Here is a 25,297-nt window from a genome sequence, read left to right on the forward strand (position 1 = left end):
CGCCCAAAGGAAAAAGCAGTATCACCTTGAGGTAAATGATAAATGGCTACAAATTCCTTGCCACTCAATTTCTTTTTCCTTTTCCCATGAATCTGGACGGGCCTAGTGACCAGCCAGGACCAACAGAATGTACTACAAGTGACACTGTGTGATTTAAGGCAGGACCTTAAAAAATCAGCAGCTTCTGCTTTTGTACCTCTTGGAAGATTCCCTCTTATGAGTTAAAAAAAAAAAAAAATCCACTTACCCTGGGACCACCATGCTACAGGGAAGCCCTAACAATCCACACAGAGAGAAATCGGCCACTTAGTGGAGCACTGGAATGCCTAATAATGGAGAAAAGCCTTCTTGGACATTCTATCCAAAGCCACCCACCAGCTAAATGCAGCCAAGTAATGATCCTCAATGATGCCACATGGAGCACAGAAACTAACCAGCTGAGCCCTTGCCCAAATCCCATCCCTCTGAATTATGAACAAATAAACTAGTTGTCCTAAGCCACTAAGTTTTCGTGTAGGCTGTTCCAAAGCAAAAGATAATAAAAATACAGTTAGGCACATTGAAACATACTTGAGCACTAGCTGGAAAGGATGTTGTAATGGTAGTGTTGGTAGTAGGAGGGAGGGTGTCCATTTAAATACTACACCCGACATTAAGGTAAGGCATCTGAGGATATGTCATAATTTAGGGAACAGAGCACAATTTTTGAGTTCAAAGAGCTTTATGATGAATAAGGGAAAATGAGAGGAAATAAATGCAGAGTTTTAGAAAAGCCCAAAGCATGTTCCACTTGGGAAAATATTTAATATATCTTAGGTGTGCTATTACAGGGGCACAAAGTTCCCTACACAGAAAATCTAGCCAGTTAAAAAAAAGACATAAAATATAAAATTAAAACTATTTATTTTATGGACAACTCATAGCAATATTACACTTGTGAGAATAAGGGGAAAGTCAACAGCAGTTACAATAACACTGTGCATGCTGAGAGAGTGTTCTGTCTGTGCCTATCTATGCTCACTGCAGAAACAAAGCTAGATTTCCTAACAAAGTCTGAAGAAAGAATCCCTGAAAAGAGTAAAAAAAATTACACCACAGTCTTATTTATAAAAGATAAAACATAGTGGGATAAAAACACTCTAAACATATTTTCTTCCAAAGATAGGTTCGCTGCTAGGGACATCCTGTAGAGGTCGACATGAGATAGTTCTGAGGGGTCGCAGAGCCTGCTTGAAGGCATGTTCACCTCTTAAGTCATGTCATCTCCTTTTCTTGACATTCCTAATAGTTCTAAATTCAATCTGCGTTCTCTGAAATTAACACCATAATTTTTGTTTCATAAAAGACACTTCCTAGGTAGGCGTTTCTTATTTAAAAGGCAAGGTGTATAATTGATGGCATATATTCAGAATGGTATTAGCATGTAGAAAACAATATCAACCCAAATTCAAAGTTACCAAGATTCAGATTTTTTTAAGAAAAAAAATTAATATAAAAACTTTTAAAACATTACAAAGCGACCTCTTTACCTCTAAATTTAATAGTCAACCCATTTTCTTTTAAGACCGCCTTCTTTTCAATGTTATTACAAAGATTAACATTATGGTTGCAAACTTACACGTACGCACAAAGGTCTATCTGCTTCTTGTACAGGAGCTGCTATGAGCTAAAAAGACAGGCCTTACTTATTAGCACATTACCCTTCTGGGCATCCACAGTTAATACTGGCATAGGTTAAAAAAGAGAACTAAAGAATGTGAATATTTTTGCTGAATGAAATTTGTTAAATTTATCAACGCCATTCAGATTTGCATTTTTACTTTAACAAGTGACAATAACTGGGGCAGTGATGGAGGCCCTAACTTATATTTTTTAAAAATTTATTTTTAAGATCCTCCCTCCACTCCATTCTACTACCTCCCCCCGCCCAGCAAACTCCACAATGTTATATGATGTTTTCCTAAGTGGTCTCTTGCCACAGATCACTTAGAGAAGGCAAGAGATTAAAGGAAGCACCCTGAAGAAAGAACTATAGAGTTCAAGGGACCCGAGGAAAATGAGGTATTAAGTAAAAGTTAGAATGGGATGGTACATCACAAGAAAGTTTAGGTTTATAGTGCATTCAGGCTGCTGGAAAAGTAATAGTTTTAATTATTCAAATAAGATTTCTGGGATTTGACTCTGTAAATTATTAAATGATTTCGTCCCAGCACTATTAATACTTCAGAAAATGAAATATATCTGTATAAAAAACAGACAACCATACCATAAAGTCAAAACAAAGGGTTCTATAGTTGTTATATGTTTTCCCCCTCACTCACATGTTAAAAACAAGGGACTATCTAGACACATATTCAGTTAAGGTGGCTTTCTTCTTATTAAAACCAGGTAGAAATAAGATAAGCCAAACAAGCACAAAACTTAAGACATGCCTTGTTATTAAATAAAAATGCTAACATGCTGTTACTTGTTCTGCTGATTATCATACTAAAGCAATTACATCAGCAGTCTACCTGTAAAAATTTCTTCTTCATTTCATCAAAGATATTTTGTCTGCATCTCCAAAACACATCCTATGGTATATAAGAACAAAATGAATTACAAATTATTTCTTTAAAATAAAGAAGACCGTGAAATGAGAACAATGAAGCTAAAGACATTTTTGCAACAAAATACGTATTAAAGTAGTACACCAGCTAGGATTTCATTCATAAATTGCATTCGTAATTTTTACCTTAGTCCTCAATTACTCTTGTAAGGTTACTGAAAACCTGTGCCACAGTGATAAAGATTAACATTAGCACGGAAAAATACCAACCACATTTTAACAAAGAGTAGTAGCTTTAGAATTAGGTGTAAATCAAATGTTCTAAGCCACATAATATTTTTTCCAGTTTTACTGAGATATAATTAACATCTAACATTGTAATAATTTAAAGTGTACAACATAAGGATCTGATCTATGCATACACTGCAAAATGATTACCCAATTAGTTTAGTTAACACCCATCATTCCACACAGTGACAATGTTTTTCTCCTAGTGATGACAACTTTTAAGATCTACTCTCTTGGCAGCTTTCAAACACACAGTGCAGTAATGCTACTGTAGTCACACGCTGCACAAGACATCCCCAGCACTTGCTTATCTCACAACTGGGAGTCTGTGCATTTGGACCACCTTCACCTATTTCCTCTACCCTCTTCCTCTGACAACCACCAATTTGTTTCCATGAGCTCTTTTTTTTAGATTCCACATGTAAGTGAGATCAGACAGTATTTGTCTTCCTCTTCCTAAGTCACATAATATTTAGAGTCCATTAAAGGAATTTTGTGGGGAAACCTAGAAATCTCTGATTTAGGTGGTTTATAAATTTGGATTTTTTCACATGATAAATAATCTTCAAGTAAGGCTGCTTAACACTACTACCTACAGCTATTTTCTTTCAATGTAAATCTTTTCCTTATTATGAGACAAGCTTATTTTTCCAATTAAGGAAATATAGAAATATGCAAAAGGAAAAAAAAGATGAAGAGATAATCTCCTGAAAAATCTCGGTTTTACATCATTTCACACTTTTTCTGTACAAATCTTGTTTTCCCTCACCTTAATTAATAAAAAGACAGACCAATGTATTATTTCAAAGGGTGGTTTTTATTACTCACAGTGACTTGTACGCTATTCTCTATCAATAAAAAAATTTACATTATTTGCTTTTATAATAGAAATACATTATAATAGCAGTACATAATTTTTAACAAGCAACTCTAAAATAACCCCTATAGCAACTGTTAACAATTTGATATACATCCTATCAGATCCCTCTCCATTCTATGCAAATATTATGGAGATTGTTAATTATTAACCAAATAAGATCATTCTGTACACCAACATTTGAATTCTGCTCCAAAAGTGTTTTTAGTAAATGAAATGTTTAGTTTTTAGTTTCTACATAGTCTTCCACTACAAAGGAAACCATAATTTATTTAATCAATTGGCTATTAATGGGCATTTAGACACCTTCACATTTCCACTACAGCTTTGCTTATCTGTACAATTTTTTTCCTAAAGATAATTTTCCAAAGAAAGAATTATTAGATCAAAAGCGATATACTTGTTTTTAGGATTTTTAATACATGGTGTCAAAAGGCTATCTCTTCCACAAATAAAAACTGAACTACAACTATCTGTCAACTACTAGGTGCTCAGAAAATAGCAGTAAACAAAGCCCTGCCCTCAAGGAGCTGCCATTTTACAGTGGGAACTCAACCATAAACAAATCTAAGCCATCAGGTATCCACCAACCTCAGAGTCTGCATTTCTGTCCATTCTACCTGGAATGTTCTTCCTTACTTCCTTTGCTCAAATACCATTGTGGTGGCTTCAAAGTATGTCCACAGATTCTTTGACATGCCTCCCAGCAAGAACAGGAGTCTAATTCCAGTCCCTTAATTATGGGTCAGCCTTAGTGACTTCCTGTGATATACAACATGACTTTCAAGACCAGGGTAGAAAGGGCAATACAGTTTCTTCCTGGCTCTCTCTCAGATGCTTGCCCTTGGAACACAGCCACTATGCTGTGTGAGAGCCAAGCAGCCACACAGAAAGGTCATGTGTAGATGTTCTAGCCACAGCCCAAATGAGATCCCAGCTGGCAACCAGCATGAACCATCATACATGTGAGGAAATACTCAGATGATTCCAGTCCCCAGCCTTTCAGCTGCCCAGGTGATGCCTAGCTGAGCAGAAATGAGCTGTCCCAGCCCAGCCTTTCCTAAATTGCGTATCCATGAACAAAAGTCACTAAGTTTGGGGGCAGGCTGTTATAGAGCAAAAGATAATCAGAACAGTCAATTTCTCAATCTGGTCTTTTTTTCATCATCCTTTTAAAATTACAATCCTCTTGATAGTTTACATCTCCCTTCCTTTCTCCAGGTTTCCCCACAGTACTTTTGGCCACTTGATATATTTGTTTATATTTTACTTGTTTATTGTCTATCTCCAGGAAACTTCTACTATGAGCCAAGATGAAGTAACAGACTGGATTTACCCTCCCCATCTTAAACAACTAAAAAACTACACAAAATATATGAAAAAAATAACTTTCGATAGTATTAAACAACAAGCAATGCAGGACAGTGATCACTGTGAAGGTGAAACAAACATGATGAGCTACCTTCCAGACTACAGTGCAGGGAGGGAGAATCCAGGTAGAGTCCAGCAATTTCCTGAGTTGAAGAGATGAGGTGGGAGTTTGAGGGGGCCCATTCAGCTAAAATTTACAGAGCAGAATACTGAAGGAAGGAAAGCTGTGCAAACAGTAAGCTCCAGAGGTCTATAGCAGGGCCTTCCTTGAGTATTTGCCTGAGCACTCATCAGCAAGTAGGAGCCATAGGAAAGAACCCTTACAGCTCGTTTCAGTGCCAACCAGCCAGAATGAAAAAACTATAATACACAAGGCATCAGATAAGAGTACTCAAGGAGTATTGTCTCAGTAGTCGGACCAAATTTGACTTAGTCTAAAGGCTACTCTGACCCAGTCTTACAAAGCTGAAAGGCAAGCCTCAAAAAGATCAAACTGTTCACAAGTAAATTAAGTGCATTCAAGAACAAAGCTCAAGAACACTTATGGGAATAAAAAATACCCAGCACCCATCAAGGTCTAATTCACAATGTCTGATATCCAATCAAACATAAACAGGCATGTAAAAAAGCAGGAAACTATGACCCATAATAATAAGAAAAATCAATCAATGAAAACCAACCCAGAAATGATACAGATGATAGAACTGGTAGACAAGGATATAAAAAGTTTATAACTATATTCTGTATTTCAAGATGGCAGATAAGGGGGACGCCTGGCTGGCTCAGTCAGTAGAGCAAGTGACTCTTGATCTCAGGGTCATGAGTTCAAGCCCACATTGGGTGGTTATTTAAAATAAATCTTTAAAAAAAAAAAAAGGTAGATGAGTATCTTAAGAAAAAAGATGGAAGCTATTAAAAAGAGCCAACTCAAATTCCTGAAAAGTACAAAATCTGAGATGAACTATATAAGGGATAGGATTAACAGATTAGGTACACTGAATAAAAAATTAATAAACTTGAAGACAACAATAGAAACTATCAAAAATGAGACCCAGATTTCATCTTTTTTATGGTTTCATAATATTCCTGTATACACACACACACGCACGCACACACACCCCCCACATCTTCCTTATCCATTCATCTACTGATGGGCACTTATGTTGCTTCCATACCTTGGCTAATGTAAATAATGCTGCAATAAACATAGGGATGCACATATCTTTTTGAATTAGTGTCTTGTTTTCTTTGGGTAAATAAAGAAGATATTGCATCATTTGAGACAACATGCATAAATCTAGAGCATTATGCTAAGTGAAATAAGTCAAACTAAGAAAGACAAAGTGGAATCTTAAAAAATAAACAAGCAAAAAGCAGAATCAGACCTAAAAATACAGAGAACTAACTGATGGTTGACAGAGGGGAGGGTGGGAGAGTAGGCAAAATGGGTAAAGGGGAGTGGAAGATACAGGCTTCCAGTTATGGAATGAGTAAATCACAGGAATACAAAGCACAGCATAAGGAATACAGTCAATGATATCGTAACAGCAATGCATGGGGACAGATGGTAGCTACACTTCTGGTGATACAGCATAATGCATCAACTTGTCAAAATCACTATGTTGTACACCTGGAACTAAAGTAACACTGTGTGTCAACTACACTTAAATTAAAAAAAAAAAAAAGAGAGAGAGAGAAAGAGAAACACAAAGGGGAAAAAAATCACACACACACACACACACACGTGTGGAACAGAAACCATAAAGGCCAGAAGGAAGTTGCACAATATTTTTCAGGTGTTTATAGAAAATAATGGTTAACCCAGAATCTTAAAATGAAAAAAAAAATGTCCTTCAGGAATGACCCAGAAATGGCTTCAGTAATCAATCAGAATTCAAGACACTCTTAAAAGGAAAACTAAAAGAATTCGTCTCCAGTAAAACTACTCTAAAGGAATGGATAAAGGAATTTCTCTAAACAAAAAGGAAATGATCAAAGAAAGAACCTTAGAACATCAGGTAGGAAGAAAGGAGATAGTATGCAAAATAAGGCTAACTACAATACACTTTCCTTCTCCTCTTGAGTTTTATTAAATGTTTGAAAGTTGACATAAAAATGAAAAAACTGCTTGATATGCTTACAGATGTGTAGAAGAAATATCTGACACCATTATATTATAAACAAGGAAATGTAAAGGGACATAAAGGAGTAAGGATTCTGCATTTCAACTGAACTGATAAAATAATGACACCAGTAGACTGTGATAAGTTGGAATATATAAAGTAATAACCAGAGGAATCACTAAAAAAGCTCATGAATGATACAATCAAAATCACTATAGATAAATCAAAATGGAATTTTAAAAAATGTTCAAACAATGCATAGGAATCTAAGTAAAAGACAACAGGAAAAAAAAAGAAAAGACAACAGAAAAACGAAACCCAGAGAACAGAAAACACAAAATAAAATGGGTGACTTAAGCTCTAACATATTAATCATTACATTAAATATAAATTATCTAGGGGCACCTGGGTGGGTCAGTTGTTGGGTGTCTGCCTATGGCTTGGGTTGTGGTCCCAGAGTCCTGGGATCGAGCCCCGCATCGGGGTCCCTGCTCCGCAGGAAGCCTGCTTCCCCCTCTCCCACTCCCCCTGCTTGTGTTCCTGCTCTTGCTATCTCTCTGTCAAATAAATAAATAAAATCTCTAAAAATAAATAAATAAATAAATATTATCTAAATACATCAACTAAAAGATAGATATTGGCAGAGTGGATTAAAAAACATGACCCAACAATATGCTATCTCTAAAAACTCACTATCCCTACACACACATATATATACACATATATGTAATACATATTATGTCAAACATATGATATATAAAATATTTTTAAATACTTATATATGATATAAATTTCATATAAAATACTTTAGATGAAAGTGAAAGAATAGAAACCACATACCATACAATCATTAATCGAAAGCAGGAGTTAATTTTAAAAGTTAATATCAGATAAAGTAGACTTCAGAACAAAGAAAATTATCAGAGACAGAAAAAAAATTACATAATTATGATAAAAGGGTCTGTGCACCAAGAAGACATAGCAATCCTAAATGTGTATGAACTAAACAACAGAGCAGCAAAATGTGTGAAGCCAAAACCGGTAAAAGTGAAAGAAGAATTAAGTAAATCTACAATTATAGTTAGGAGACTTCAACACCTCTCTCTTAACAATTGCTAGAACTACACAGAAAATCAGCAAAGACATAGAAAAAAATAATACCATCAACAAGATCTAATCAACATTTATAAACTATTCCAACTAACAAGGACAGAATATACTTTCTCTTCAGATGTACATGGGATACATACCAAGACAGACCACATTCTGGACCATAAAACAAACTTAAATGTAAAAGAACTGAAATCCTATAGAGTGTGTTCTCTGCTCACAATGGGATTAACAGAAAATCTGAATATAAATAGAGACATAGAATGTCTTCTTAAATTAGAAGATTCAACATACTAAAAATTTCAATTCTCCCCAAACAGATAAACAGTTTCAAAACAAGTCCTATCAAAATGCCAGTAAGAGTGTTTGAAGATACAGACAAGATTATTCTAAAATTTACGTGGAAAGGCAAAGAAACTAAAATAGCCAAAAGAATAAAGTGGGAGAAATCAGTCTACCCAATTTCAATACTCATTATATAACTATAGTACTATAGATCAATAGAACACAATAGAGATCGATACAAATATGCCCAGCTGATTTCTGAGTAGATACAAAAACGACTCAATGGAGGAAAGATAGTCTTTTTAATTAGCTTTTTTTTTTTTTTTAAAGATTTTATTTATTTTTTAGAGAGCGAGCGAGAGAGAAACAGCATGAGAGGGGAGAGGGTCAGAGGGAGAAGCAGGCTCCCCGCTGAGCCAGGAGCCCGATGTGGGATCTGATCCCAGGACCCTGGGATCATGACCTGAGCCGAAGGCAGACGCTTAACCATCTGAGCCACCCAGGCGCCCGGAAAGATGGTCTTTTTAATAAATGGTACTGGAACAACTGGACATCCATATGCAAAAAATAATAACAACAATCCTCAACCTGTCTCTTACCTTATACAAAAATTAACTGAGTATGGATCATAAACTTAAATGAAAAATATAAAACTATAAAACTTTTAGGGGGGAAAAAAAAAACGAGAAAATCTTCCAGAGCTAAGGTTAGGCAGAGTTCTCAGATGACATCAAAAGCGTGATCTATAAAAGGAAAATTTGATAAATTAAATTTCATCAAAATTGAAAAAGTCTATTTTACAAAGACCCTGTAAGGATGAAAAGACAAGTTACAGACTGGGAAGAAATATTTCAAACAACATAATTGACAAAGAACTAGTATCTAGACTATAAAGGACGCTGAGCACCTAACAAAAAAAAAAATCTAACTGGAACCTAAGCAAAAATCATGAGACATTTCAACAAAGGGCATAAGCAGATGACAAGTAAGCACGTGAAAAGATGGTCAATATCACTAGCCATTAGGGAAATGCAAATTAAAATAATGAGGTATTACCACACACTTACCAGAATGGCTAAAATTAAAAATAGTCACTAGGATGCAGAAAAACTGGATCTTGCATACTTTTCCTGGTGGGAATATAAAATTGTATAGCTACTCTAGAAAAGTTTGGTAATTTCTTAAAAACTAATGATGGAACTACTATACAACCAGCAATTGCCCTCCTCAACAATTATCACAGAGAAATGAAGAATTACATTCAAACAAAAACCTATACATCAGTTTTTACAGCAGTTTTATTCATCATAGCCAAAAACTGCGAACAATCCAGAAGTCCTTTAACAGCTACATGGCTAAACAAACTGTGGTACATCCATACCATGGATATTACTAAACAATTAAAAGGAATAAACTATCGATACATGCAATAATCTGGATGAAACTCCTGAGAAAATATTAAGTCTAAAAAGCCAAGTCCAAAGGTTTGTATACAGTAAGATTTCATTTATACAACATTTTTTAAATGACCAAGTACAAAATGGAGAACAAATTACAGACTGCACAAGATTAAAGAAAGGTTGGCAGTGGGAAAGAAGTGGGTGAGGTTATAAAAGGGCAACATGAGAGATCCTTATGAAGATGAAAATGTTCTGTATCTTGGCTGTATCAATGTCAATGTCTTAGTTGTGATATTGTACTATAGTTTTATAAGATGCTACTAATGGGGGAAATGGGTTAAAGAGAACAGTTATCTCAATTATCTATAATTGAGTCTACAATTATCTCAAAATTAAAAGTTTAATTTAAAAAATAATTAAGTCTTACTTATTAGTAGTAGTATACCACTACTCTCTCTTCTAGAGACTAAGAGAGAATTGCCTATTTTAAACCTTGAAGCTGAATGGAGGTGGAATGTGGAGTGGGTACTCCAGAGAATGTGTAGCCACAAGTTGGCCTTCGTGCTGATTTGCAGTTCCAATTCACACTGCCTCGGTGGTACGAAAAACCCCAAGCCATGAATTACATTGAAAATGGTTCTAGAATAGTAGTATTCCCAAATACATAACAGAAACAATCACATTTCTTTTTTCTGGAGAACCGACCTGGTTCCCAAAGCTCAAATAATTTCATAAAAATTATTTTCATAATTCTAAAAAAAGAACAGCTCAAAATTTTTTTTAAAAAATCACTAATTACATGAGGAAAAATGCACCATGAGTGAGAGTCAGCAAAGAATAAACTACAGCAGATGACACACATAAAAGTTTCAATATTGAAACTATCACATTATATAAGATTATGTTTAATATGCTTCAAGAAATAAGAGAGCTTTGAAATTTTAAGTAAATGTTAGCAATTAGCAGGCTTTTAAAAGTACTGAACAAGATTCCTAGAAAAGAATAGATATTAAAAACACAAAGTCTAACAGTGTATTTAAAATATTTGAAAAAACAATTAATGAACTCTACAATAGAACTAAAATTTCCTAAACTTCTATTGACATAGAGATGTAAAACACTAGGGCATTAAGAGACATGAAGGATATAGTAAGAAGATCTAATATACATTCAGGAGAAAAAAGAATGTAAGTAGAGGAAATATTTAATTAGATAATGGCTAAGAACTTACAAGAACTGATCACCAAATCAGACTGAAGAAACCCAACAAATGTCAAGCAAAATAAATAAAATAGTTTAAATGCAGCCAGAAAAATGGCAGATTATCTTAAAATAAACAGTAATGAGACTGACAGCTGAATTCTCAACAGAAGAAATGGAAACCAGAACTTAAGCATACCTTTACTGTTCTGGAGGAGAAAAACAAAGACAGAACTGTTAGTCCAGAATGCTATATATAGCAAAAGTGTCTGTCAGGAATGCAAAAGCAGAGATTTTTGTGACCAGTAGATCCTTGTTAAAGAAACTTTAAAAAAGGTATTCTCTTCTTTCTTCACTAGTTGCTTTGCCAAAGTAATCAATGTTTTTTTCTCACCCAAGAATCTTTTCTAAGGGCTAAAATCCCAGTGAACATCTGACTGCAACCACATTAGAGACCCCCAGTGAGAATCACTCACTTGAGGCAGGTCAATTCAAAGACGCTTAGATCCTCATCATCACAAAAGGCTATAAAAGCCTGAGGCATCATATACTTTTAGAATTTTATTGAAAGACATGAAGAAAGACAAGATGTTTCCTCTCTTTCTATTTATAATACGGAGAATTACATTTCACAGTAACCTCTCAAAAAAAAAAAAAAATGTAAACAACTACCGTAGTGCCATAATCTAATGTGGCACCATAATCATGTTCATCATGAAAACAATTTTCTGGAAAAACCACCACAAACTCAATAAATATACAATGCTAAACAGTTAGCTCATATATTGCCAGCAAATCACAGGCATGGAGAGACTTTGCTTATCTAATATGGGATACAAACTATTCATGGATTTTAGCCTTAAAAAACCTGCCATTTTCACTCTCCTAAGCAAGCCTTGAGTCTTATCCTCACTCCCACCTCCTATACTGGATCTGGTTCCCTTCTGGGCAGTACAATTTTTACTCAATGTTTACACTTTGGTCCCAGAGTTATTTTCTCTTTAACAAAGGAGTAAAATATAAAAAGAAATGAATACCTACCAAAATTAACTCAAAATGGATCAAAGAACCAAATGTAAGAACTAAAACTATAAAACTCTTATAAGAAAACAACAGAAAAGCTTCATAACTTTGGAGTTGGCAATGATTTGTTGGCTATGATACCAAAAGCAGAGACAACAACAAAAATAGATAAACTGGACTTCATCAAAATTTAACTTTTGTGTATCAAAGGACAACAGAGCGAAAAGTCAATGCATGGAATAGTAGAAAATATATGCAAATCAACATATCTGAAAACATAATAAAATGGATAAATTCCCTGAAATGAAGAAAACCTCAATAGTCCTAAGCCATTAAACACATTGAATCAGTAGTTAAGACTCTCTTAATAACAACAAAAAAATTCCAGACCTGGATATTTCCCAAATACTCAAAGATAATTCAACTTTTACAGAAAATGTTCATAGTTACAGAAGATGAGGGATGCTCCCTAAATCATATGAGGCTAGAATGACAGTAAACTTTAAAAAGACTAATATAAGAAAGAAAAATTATAAACCATATCACTCATGAAAACTACAAAAAGTCTGAAACAAAGTTTTAGGAAATTAAATCCAGCAACATATTAAAGCTTAATATATCATAACTATGGTCCTTTAACATTGGAAATATCAAATTACAGAATGCCACAGAGTAAAAGATTGAGAGAAAATCATGTAAATACATACAATACAGAAAAGCCATTTAAAAAAAATTAACCATCTTTCATGGACATCTTTTCATGATAATGCATAACAAGAGAGAAGGAGAATCTTCTTGATAAAGTGCATCTACAAAATTTTACAGCAAACATATTTAATTATGAAATGCTGAAAGCTTTCAGTTTAGGAGGAAAACAAGGTTGCACACTGGTCACTACTTCTGATCAACATTGTACTGGAGGGACAGTACAATTAAGCAAGAAAATGAAAAACAACCTAAATGGATTAGAAAGAAAGAATATGGTCATTATACACCTAGAAAACCCAAAGAATTTACATATAAATTATTACTATCAATAATAGCTTATGAAAGTTTCTGTCATTAAAAAAACAGTATGTCAGCAATAAATTTAAAATCCAATAAAAGTATCATTTACAATAGCATCTTAAAATACAAAGTCCTCAGAAATAGAGGTAACCAAAACTTTTAAAGATTTTTATGGAAAAAATATAAAATCTCTTTGTAAGAAATTAATAAGATCTGAATAAATGGTAAGATTAATGAAACATGTATCATGTTTATCAATTGGAAGACTCAATATTGTAAAGAATTCAACTTTCCCTAAACTGATCTATAGGTTCAATGTAATTCCAATCAAAATTCCAACTCTGTGTGTGTGTTTACTGGAGGTGTAGGGGTGACTAAGTCTGAAATCTATATGAATGTGCAAAGTTACAAGAATAGCCAAGACACTCCTGTACAACAAGGTTGGGGTACTTGTCCAACCAGATACTAAAAATTAAAAATTACTAAGAAACTATAGGAATGAGGATAGTGGTATTGGTGCAGCATGTTATCTCTGAAACAGAGCCATATACATGTATGTATGTGTATGTGTGTGTGTATAAACTTGACTAAAGAAAGAATAACCTTTTCAGTCAATGATCTTGGGATACATAGGTATACACAGAAAAAGGAACCCACAGAAATCTGATGCATACCTCACATCACACATTTAAAAAAATAATTGCATGTGAATTAAAAGCCCAAATAAGAAAGCCAAAACTATAAATCCTTTATTTACTTATTTGGGGGGGGTATGGGGGGGGAGGAGGATGAGGGAGAAAGAGAGAATCCCAAGCAGGCTCCATGCCCAACGTGGAGCCCAACAGGGGACTCAATCTCACGATCCTGAGATTATGACCTGAGCTGAAATCAAGAGATGCTTAACCGACTAAGCCAGTCAGGCACCCCACGATACATCCTTTAAAAGGTAATATTATTTTTAAAAACTTAGGATAGGAAAGAAAATTTTTAAGTATATAAAAAGCACAAAAAGAATAAGACTGATTAAAATCAATTATGGACTTAATGATTTTAAAAAATTAAAAGGGCGAAAAAATAAACAACCACTTGGGAAAGGACATTTATAACAAATATAACAAGAATTGGTATCCCAGGATAATAATAAATTCCACAAATCAATACGGAAAGACAATCCAATAGAAAAATGGCCAAAGACACAAACAGATTCTCAGAAAAGAATTAGCTCACAAAGAAATTTTTTCAATGCACAATATTATTAGTAAGTAAAAGAGACTATGAACTAAGAACTCTCACTCACTCTTAGTGGGGATGTAAACTGATATAACCCTTTGGGAAAACAGTTTTGACATTACTTATAAATCTGAAAATATGTTTATCCTACAATCCATCAATCTCATCACTAGGAGCATCTATCTATCTATCTATCTGGCCCACCACCAGCCAGCCAGCCATCATCTATCTCCTAAAAAAAACTCTTGCCCCAAGTAACAGGAGCTATGTGCAGAAATGTTTATAGTACCATTTCTCACAATAGCACAAAACTGTAAACATCCTAAATGTCCTTCAATGATAAACTGTAGTATATTCATAGAACAGAAGACTATGTAACAGTGAAAATTAATGAACTGCTATTATGTATATCAACATAGATGTATCTCAAAAACATAAAGTGAAAGAAACTCACAGGAAAATATATGCCACAGACTAACAGCCACAAAATCATTCTAATTCACATTAAGCTCAAAAAGATACAAAGTAGCCATTTTATTGTTTACTGACATAGCATGTGGTGAAACAAAAAGAAAAACATGGTTATCAAAAATTTAGAATGGCGGTAGAGGCAGGGACCCAACCAAGGACGAAGTCATACAGGATTTCCATGGTACCAGTAATGTTTTATATCCTGAAAAAGATGCCCGGGTATTTTATTATTATTCTTTACACTGTACTTAATATATTCGTTTTTTGTATCCTATTCTTCATAATAAAATGAAATCAAAATGGGAACAAAACACAGATGACTAAGTTTAAATTAATTTACCATGAACAATGAACATCTTATTTTATTTTTTTTAACATTTAGAGGGGGGATGGGTGGGGGATGGGGTAACTGGGTAATGAGCATTAGAGAGGGCACATGATGTGATGAGCACTGGGTGTTATATGCAATTGATGAATTACCGAACTCTACATCTGTAACTAATGATGTTCTATATGTTGGCTAACTGAATCTAAATTAAAAAATAAAATATTTTATTTATTTTGAGAGAGCACACACCTGCAAGGGGGGGGGCAGAGGGAGATAGGGGAAGATAGGCAGAGGGAGATAAGAGAGAGAATCTTTTTTTTTTTTTAAGATTTTATTTATTTATTTGAGACAGAGAGAATGAGAGAGACAGAGAGCACATGAGAGGGGGGAGGGTCAGAGGGAGAAGCAGGCTCCCTGCCAAGCAGGGAGCCCGATGCGGGATTCGACCCAGGGACTCCAGGACCATGACCTGAGCCGAAGGCAGTCGCTTAACCAACTGAGCCACCCAGGCGCCCAAGAGAGAGAATCTTAAGCAGGCTCCATGCTCGATCTCACGACCCTAAGATCATGACCTGAGCCAAAAACAAGAGTCAGACACTTAACCAACTGATCCACCCAGGCGCCCCACATCTTACTTATTTTGGATAGTAGGACTGATAAATCACAAATATGAAAGGCACAAAATATCTTGACCTTAGAAAAGCACATCTAACAAAGTCACCCATAACGCCAATATGCATAAAATGACAAAATATGCCTTAACAATTATAACTCTTAATTGAACCACAACTAAAAAATTATGCCAAAAGATTATCTTTGGTCCTGTTGTATTCAATATTTTAAATAATTACCTAGACAAAGCCATGAAAAAAAATGATCAAATTTAAAGAAAAATCTAAGGAATAGTTAATACAATAAAAAGTATCAATTTCAAACCTATCTCAATAGCTATGGCCAAAACAAAAATTTTAAATAGAAATAAAACCCATTATTTTCATTCAAAAAATAAACTAGACGTAGGTGATAATCCACCAATTCTACCTTTAAGAATTCATCCAAGGGTAGAGTCAATGAATGTACAGATGTGAATATAAAAGGATCCTCAGCAAAACATTACTATAAATATAAGAAAAACCTACCAAAAGCTGTCTAGCCAAAAAAGAAAATATAAGAAAATTATAATAAACATATGCAATGGGATACCATGCAGTCTTTAAAAATAACATTATATGAGATATGCAGAAAAGGGAAAATAACCAATAGATATTGCTAAGAAACAATGCTAGCCTTAAAACATGAAATATAATAGCATTTTTTAAGAGTCTATATTGGTTAGGAGAAGGAAAGAAAAATTTCAGAATAAAAGAATCGTATTAAACTATTAACAGTATTGTCTCTGAGGGGTAGAGCTAGAGGTGTTTTTTCCCTTTATGTTTTTTGGGGTTTCCAAATTGTTAGCACTGCACATGTACTTGTTTTTACAATTTATATGTAAATCATAAGAAATAAGCTTGGCAAATTTAGTCAACTTATATATTAAGTAAAATTTTTAAAGTGTTAGCCTACTCCTACCCTCTCAAACAAAAGAGACAAAACATTTACCCCCTCAATCATAAATGCACAATAAGAAAACAAAAGCAATTTGCCTAGGCAAAATTACACATGGAAAAGATATCTAGGGAGATTTCAAGAACTACACTCAGTGTGTACAACAAACAGAATGATGTGTCTACAGAAAACAAACAAATAATAAAAACTAGCACAATCAAGATCAGGTACCATTAACAGACAATAAGCAGACTGTCCACGATGTGAGGGTACTACACAGGAAAAGTTAAAGGAACTAAAGATATCTAAAATACAGAAGACTTATGATAATAAACTACTAAGATTCTTCTACTTCAAGTAATATATCTGGAAAAATAGAGGCCACAAGGAAGGGTGGAAGCCTCTTAAAAGGAAATTAAAAAGAAAATAGTATTCATTTAGACAGTGGTTTAAAAAAATGAATGTCACTTATAGTCTTAAAGCCACACATAACATTCTACACATTAAAATATCTAATACTTCTGTTTCTGGGACAAGAGGGAGTAGATACACTTCTTATTCCACCTGCTAAATACAACTAAAAGCATTATGTATTAAAGATAAGAAAACACTGAAAGGTGAAGATGAAGCCGACTGGCTAGGGACCTCAGGACCCAAAGAATGAAGGACATGGTGGTTAATTCCCTGGATTTCTTTTTGCCTAATACATCCTGGTCTGAGTAGCCACAGACTGAAAATGCCCCAAGACAAGACTGCCTTTCTCTAGCTAAACGATTAGAAAAGGGATAGTCTCACAAAACAGGAAATTTTTAGACACTAATCACACTATAGCCAAACATTACAGGGGGAGAAAAAAAATAAATAACTTGCTCTGCCTCCACTCCCATCATCAAAGTTCAAGAGATTTCCACTCTCGGGGCGCCTGGGTGGCTCAGTCATTAAGCGTCTGCCTTCGGCTCAGGTCATGATCCCAGGGTCCTGGGATCGAGCCCCGCCTGGGGCTCCCTGTTCAGCGGGAAGCCTGCTTCTCCCTCTCCCACTCCCCCTGCGTTGTGTTCCCTCTCTCGCTGTCTCTCTGTCAAATAAATAAATAAAATCTTTAAAAAAGAGAGAGAGAGATTTCCACTCTCATCTAGCTAAAACAAGGCACTCCCTTCCCTCCCACACTCTTCCACCAGAGCGACATTACAGAAGACCAAGTGGGCAGTGGGACTTTCATCACAGCCCAGTGGTAAGAAGTACCTCCTCACTTCGCTATCAGTGAAAGCCTCATTGCAGGAATAACAAAGTGCCTCTCCCTGTCCCAGCCAAGCAGGTATCTACAGAAGTTTAAGGGGAATCTGAACTTCATCCCCACCCGGAGTAACAAGGCACCACTCCCACCCCAGACTGTTAAAGAAAGGTGGGAGGAGGAACCTGGACTTCTACCCCGCCCCCCAGTAATGAAGGTACGAGTACCCCCTTTCTCCTGTTGGCATGGTGTCAGACAAGATCTGTTAAAACAGACATGTAAGTAAGATTCAGAGTTTCGTAATACACTATCCCAAATGTCCAGGATAAATTGAAGTCACTTGTTATACCAAGAACCAGGAAAATTTCAACTTGAATGAGAAAAGAGAATCCACAGATGCCAACACAAAGATGACACAAACGTTGGAACTGTCTGACAAGGATTTTAAAGCAGCTGTCATAAAAATGTTCAACAATTATAAATACACATAAACAAATGAAAAAACAGAAAGTCTCAGCAAAGAAATAGCAGACAAAATAACTAAAATTAAAACTCACTAAGTGGGCTCAATAGCAGAATGAAGATGACGAGGGAAAGGATCAGTGACCCTGAAGATAAGAACAACAGAAATCTTTATCTGAACAATAAAGAAAAAAAAGACCAAAAAAAAAAAAAAATCATTCTCAACATCCATAGGACCATAAAAAAAGACCTAACTAACATTCCTGTGAACCAAGTCCTGGAGGGAAAGGGGAAAGGGGGGTGGACGTGAAAAACTAATTGAAGAAATAATGCCTGAAAACTCCCCAAATTTGGCAAGAGGCATAAGCCTACATATTCAGGAAGCTGAATGAATCCCAAACAGATTAAATCCAAAGCAATTCATGCCAAGACATATCATCAAGACAAATCCTTGAAAACTAAAGACAAAGAGAAAGTTTTTGAAAATAGAAACACCTTATCTATAAGGGCAAAAAACAATTCAAATGTAGCAGATTTCTCATCAAACATCACAAAAGTAGGTGTTTTCCACAATATTTTCCAAGAGCTGAAAGAAAAGAATTGTCGGCCTAGAATTCTATAGTCAGTGAAAATATACTTCAGGAATGAAGGGGAAATAAAGACATTTTCAGATGAAGGAAAACTAAAACATTTGTTGTCAGTGGACCTACCCTAGAAGAATGGCTAAAGTTCTCTAAACAGAAATGATAATAATGGAAAGAAACCATTTTGTATTAAAAATGATATATTCTATGATAATGTATAAATGCTATTTTATATAAGTAATTATAGCACTGCTCAATTAACACACTGCAAAACTCTATACTATAAAATAATTTAGAGTTGACTCAACGTGATGTTTGGGTTATTTCCACAAAAAGCTAGACATCATGAATTTTTAGTCAAGTCTACAACTATGCTGCAAACTACAATTTAACTTACATCATTTCAGCCTACAGTGTTCCAAATATATGACCTGCTGTGAGTGCTAGAACTGTCCACTGATCTGGCAATTTCTCTTCTAGGTATATAACCAAAAGAACTGAAAGCAGGGATTCATAGATAGCTGCACACCCATGTTCACAGGAGCATTATTCACAACAGCCAAAAGATGGAAGCAAGTATTTACACAGATATAGATATATTAAATGATTAAATATAAGGGAACATAAGGGTGTTATGTATGTTTGTGTGTGTGTATAGTGTGTGTGTGTGTGTGTGTCTATATATATACATATATATAATGGTGTATTATTCAGCCTTAAAAAGGATGGCAGTACTGACACAAACTACAACATGGATGAACTTTGAGGAAATGATACTAAATGAAATAAGCCTGTCACAAAAAAAACAAATACTGTAGGATTCCACTTATATGAGGTACCTAGAGTAGTCAAATTCAGACAGAATGGTAGTTGCCAGAGGTTGAGGGGTGGGGGGTGGGAGGGTAGGAGAATAGGGAGTTATTGCTAATGGGTACAGTTTTGCAAGATGAAAAGATTTCTGTGGATGGATGACGGTGAGTAGCACAACAATGCAAATGTACTTAATGCTAACAAACTGTACACTTAAAACTGGTTAAGTAAATTTTATGTGTATTTTACCAAAATTTAAAAAGTTTTTAAATTAAATACAGAATTTATGACCCTAAATCTGTGGAAGTAGCAAAACTGTCTGCAAACTGGGTTTCCAATGCTGCTACATTACAAACACATAATACCTAAGAACATATTATGGATATATGTAAATATATGTATAAGCATGGAATACATTTTGGTGTTCTCCGGTAATTCAAAAAATATAAAATCTGCCTAGTAAGGGCTTTCATATGATTTGAGTGTATATATGCATATATAGAGAGAAATGATATAGAAATAAATGCAAATTTCACATTTATATTTGTGAGTGTGCATATTTTCTAGCTCCTTTCACTGAAAAGACCTAGAAGCAACGATATCCCTGTAACAATAAACACATCTAGTCCCCAGATCATGATTTCTGAATACCATTCTCTACCAAAAGGACTCAGAGGTCTTTGTACAAATGACTGATCTTAGTGTTAGGGCTGGAAAAGTACAATAGCTTGGAATATCCTGCACTGCCAGAAAGTAAGGTAGTACTCCAAGAATGGTGAGATGTGTCAAAAAGACACAGGAGCCAGCTGAAAGGGTTCTCACTGGCCAAGCCTGGAGTAATTTGAACATCAAAATAAATAGATTATTTATTCAACTTAAAAGTTAACATTAAAAGATTACTGTATCAAATAGGAAGTAATCAAATGACTAAAAATATATACATAGGTAAGCTGAAAATATTTCCTATTCCCTGAATAATATTAAAATACTGATTGGGCAGTAAGCCATTCGAGAATGGCTATAATTGACCTAGTACTCCTTATGAAGCCCTTAGAACAAAATTTATTTTTAGAATCTAAATCTCACTTTGTTCACTTAAAAACTAAAATGTTAACTACAGAAGTTAACTGCCAAGAAGCTCAGTTCCCAAATATAAAAATTTTAATAATTTTTAAAAAACTAATCATAAACTTTTTATTCAGTGTATTTTCAGTATTTAATTTAGGAATGAGTATATAAATAGAAAAGAATTAAGGGTAAAGACATTATCAAATTTGGTGTGAATCAAGTTATAATTTTTTAGCCATTTTTTCAATTTTTAACTTCTCAAGAATTAAATCATTTCCTGTTTCCATTTTAACGTGGGTGAAAACTGAAGTTAAAGTAAATCATTCAAATCTATTACATTCCTCTTGCTATTCAGTATTCCTAAACAGTTAAGCTGTTCTAACAAAACATCTCTATGAATCATTATAATCAGAAAATGATACACACTCCATTTACTAACAAAAATACAAGACTTTCATAGATCAAATTATCCTCAACTCCATTCCCACCAGTATCCCTCTACAACTACCCCCAAATGGTTCCGTCTTCTTAACCCCACCTTTTCACCAGTATGAAATTATACTCTAGGCTCAAATTTCTCAAAAGAAATCTTTCATATCTAGGATTTGTTTCAGTTTTTTTAAAAAAAGAATTTTGCTCCTCTTGTTAATATACTCAAAGAAAACAAATATGTCCACAGATTAGAGAAGATTGGTCAGGAATATATAAATACTTCAGAAAATCATAAAGATTCAATATGAACATGAATAAAGACCAACAAGGATATAGGAACAAACACAAGCAGATTCATAGGCAAGATTCTACTTAGCTAAAAATGGAAATGTCCAATTTATAATCTTTACTACTGAAAATTAACCACAAAAGAGGAAAGTCTAAGTCTTTAGGGAATTTGCTAAACAAAATATATTCAGGAAATTAAATTCAGGAAAATAATTTCATAATACATAGCTTCTGCTGTTGGAAGCATAAAGTATGGCCTTAAAACTTTTAAATAAATCTCTAAAAATTGATTTTGAAAGTTTTAAACTTTTCCAAACTGATTTTAAATTTTGAAAATTTTTTAGTGCAAGGGCTTTTACTATTTACTAAAGGAAGTTTGATGATAATCACTCTCTACTTTAACCTGCTTTTTAAATTCAAATCTTCATATAGGAATTTTCTAAAAGACAATTTTGTGCCTATTATAAAAGCTCAGTTCAAAGCATAAAAAATTATAACTACATTCTACATTACTATTTTAGTTAAATACAAATTCTGTGATAAACTAATCTGCATTATTAACAGGTGCCTATTCAGTTTATCAGGATATGCATTTTCTGAATTTAAACTAATACTGAGTAAGATATAACATCAATTGTTGTCAATTTATGACATTTGTTTCCAAATCATATAGCACACTCAAGTAATAAAGTATGACTTACAGTATGTGCTGTAATATTACAGTGTGCCCTTCCAATAACTGTATTCTATTTTCTTTTAAAATACTCATAAAACAAGCTCCCAAAACCCATATATTATAATCAGAAAACCAAATGTATGAAACTCTGAATTCTATATAACCTATTTTTACTTGTAACAATTACATCAAGTACTCATTCAATTAGTAGAAAATTAATAACAAAGTTTCAGAACTTTAAAAAAAGTTAAAATCTAACTATGAGCAATATATTTTACTTGACAGTTAAGAAACCATCAATCAGGTAACTTATCACACATGACATAGAACTCTAATCTTTAAAGCTGGATGGACGTTTAGACATCTGATCAAGCTCCTTATTTTACAGATGAATGAAAAGAAATTCTGGGACCTGAAGTGACTTGCCTTGAGGTCACATATGAATATAGATTTCCTAAGAAATACAGGCTTTCTGATGACTTTATAATGTTATAAAATGTTATGTTATAAAATATAACATATTTGTGGCAAAAAAGTTATAATGACATTATTTTTCCCCTTACTTCTATCCTAATACTCTTCCCACTTCTGCCTTATTCCTTTTAATAGTTGTTCTACTACTGGTAATGGGTAACCCACTAATAATATACTGTGGGTATCTATCTAAACTTAGAAACTAAACAAACTACTCTCAGGAGAGGCAATGATAAGCCCTTTACTATTCCTGTTATCTTTATTTTTGATTACAGCTAAGTTTTCTTCTGTGAGTAGGCTGTTGTTGACAAGCAGTGACTCAGCTTGTGATCCAACTGACTTATTTACAGGTCTTGAATGTTCTACTGCATTATTACTAAACCAAAGAAGCTTGTTTATTATATTATCTATCTGTTACCATGCGCTTACTTAGAAGCATGGATAATAATTTTAATGTAAAAATATTACGTTCTTATAATACTCTCATCATGAAATTGTACAATTGAAAAAAATGTATAGGTTACTTAAAAACTATTAGGAGACTGTTTATTTCCTATTGGAGTGGCCTGTAGTGCAAAGAGCAATGTACTGCACAGGGCAAAAGATCAAGGCTAGAACCCTCCAGTCAAGGTGGCTACTTTTCTTTTAGCTGTATAATCCTATGCAAGTCATTTAGTTTTCAACATCCACAAAGAGTTTTTCCAAAGATCAAAAGAAAGTATCTTGAAAATACCGTACAAGTTATAATAATATCACACAGAAGGTATTATTATAGAACTACCAGTTACTATCCTTATATTTAAAAAATATAATCCCTTACTATAATAGAATTTATATTATAATTTATGATATTTAAAATTGCAAAAGGAGGGCGCCTGGGTAGCTCAGTCGTTGGGTGTCTGCCTTCGGCTCAGGGTGTGATCCCGAGATCCTGGGATCAAGCCCCATATCGGGCTCCCTGCTCAGTGGGAGGCCTGCTTCTCCTTCTCCCACTCCCCCTGCTTGTGTTCCCTCTTTCGCTGTGTCTCTCAAATAAATAAAATCTTTTAAAAAATAAAATAATAAAATAAAAAAATAAATTATTTTTAAAAATTGCAAAATGTTATTTTTTGGAGATAATATGAATTTCATCAGACAGGAAAAACCTACAGCCTTCTCACAAAGGTTAAAAACCTACTACTGTGAAAGTAGTAAAAACACCCACTACTTTAAAAGTTCCTGTAGGCCTATAATTTATAGACAAATCTTATTCCTTATCTGGTCCAAGTCCCTCACTTGAAGGAAGATAAAAAAGAAAGACTCAGAAGGGTTAAGTGACTGCGGCGAAGTCAAACCACTGAATTTTCTGATTCCCAAACCATTTCTTTTCACCAGACCAGGGACATGTGACCTGGGTTCTCAAATACCACCACCATTTAACACAATTACCAGTTTTCCCTATGTAAATCATAAACTCCTTGGGAACAGGTACTCTTTTGCCTTCTCTCTCTCCTATCAGTACCTGGCAAATGTAATATTGCATAAAGTATGTTTTCTGGTTCAGGCTTAATAAAAATCCTCAAGCACATGAGAAGATGCTCTACATCAACAGTCATTAAAGAAATGCATATTAAAATCACAAAAATCACTATACACTTACTAGAATGGCTAAAAAAAAAAAAAAAAGCAAAAACTACAAAAAAAACTGACATTGCCAAGTACCAACAAGGAGGATGCAGAGCAACTAAGATGCTCATACATTGCTGATCAGAATGCAAAACAGTACAACAATTTCAGAAAAGTTCAGAAGTTTCTTACAAAGTTAAACATGCACTAACTGCCCAAAAAACAAGTATGCAAATACTTGTAGCAGCTTTATTCAGAATCATCAAATACTGAAAACAAATGTCCATTAGCTGGTGAATGGAGAAACAACTGTTGCACTCAGCACTAAGAAGGAAGACTATTGAGACATGAAACAATATGGATGAATCTCACAGTTTTATACTAGAGGAAGGAAGTCAGACTCAAAATACTACATACTATATGAAGTCTATATACATGACATTCTAGAAAGGCAAAATATGAGGACAGAAAACAGATCAGTGGTTGCAGAGCCCTGAGTGTGTGGGTGATAGCGGGAGGGGAGAGTGGTGGGGAGTTGTCTACAAGGGGCCTGAGAACACTCTTACCATAATGGAGATATTCTGCATCTTGGTGGTTATACAACCGTTCTAAGTTTGTCAAAATTCACAAAGCTGTATACCAAAAAAGGGCAAATTTTACTATCCAAATTATACCTCAGTAAACCTGACTTTTAAAAATAAGGTTTCAGGGGCGCCTGGGTGGCTCATTCGTTAAGCGTCTGCCTTCGGCTCAGGTCATGATCCCAGGGTCCTGGGATAGAGCCCTACATCCGGCTCCCTGCTCCGCGGGAAGCCTGCTTCTCCCTCTCCCACTCCCCCTGCTTATGTTCCCTCTCT

General features: G+C 34.5%; 1 protein-coding gene across 3 annotated transcripts in view; it reads right to left on the reverse strand.

The window, feature by feature from the left end:
• USP47 (ubiquitin specific peptidase 47) overlaps window positions 1-25,297 on the reverse strand; it is a 109,706-nt gene that overhangs the window by 69,487 nt on the left and 14,922 nt on the right. For 2 of the 3 annotated variants that reach the window (XM_034995339.1, XM_034995340.1), the window contains exon 2: window positions 2,514-2,573. The exons of the other annotated variant lie outside the window; for it this stretch is intronic. In XM_034995339.1, coding sequence (XP_034851230.1) covers window positions 2,514-2,573 — 60 coding nt within the window. The remainder of the gene's footprint in view (window positions 1-2,513; window positions 2,574-25,297) is intronic. 3 annotated transcript variants of the gene reach the window in all.

The sequence above is a fragment of the Mirounga leonina genome, unplaced genomic scaffold, assembly GCF_011800145.1.
Source record: "Mirounga leonina isolate KUSES-001 unplaced genomic scaffold, KU_Mleo_1.0 Mir_92, whole genome shotgun sequence".
NCBI classification, from domain to species: Eukaryota; Metazoa; Chordata; class Mammalia; order Carnivora; family Phocidae; genus Mirounga; species Mirounga leonina.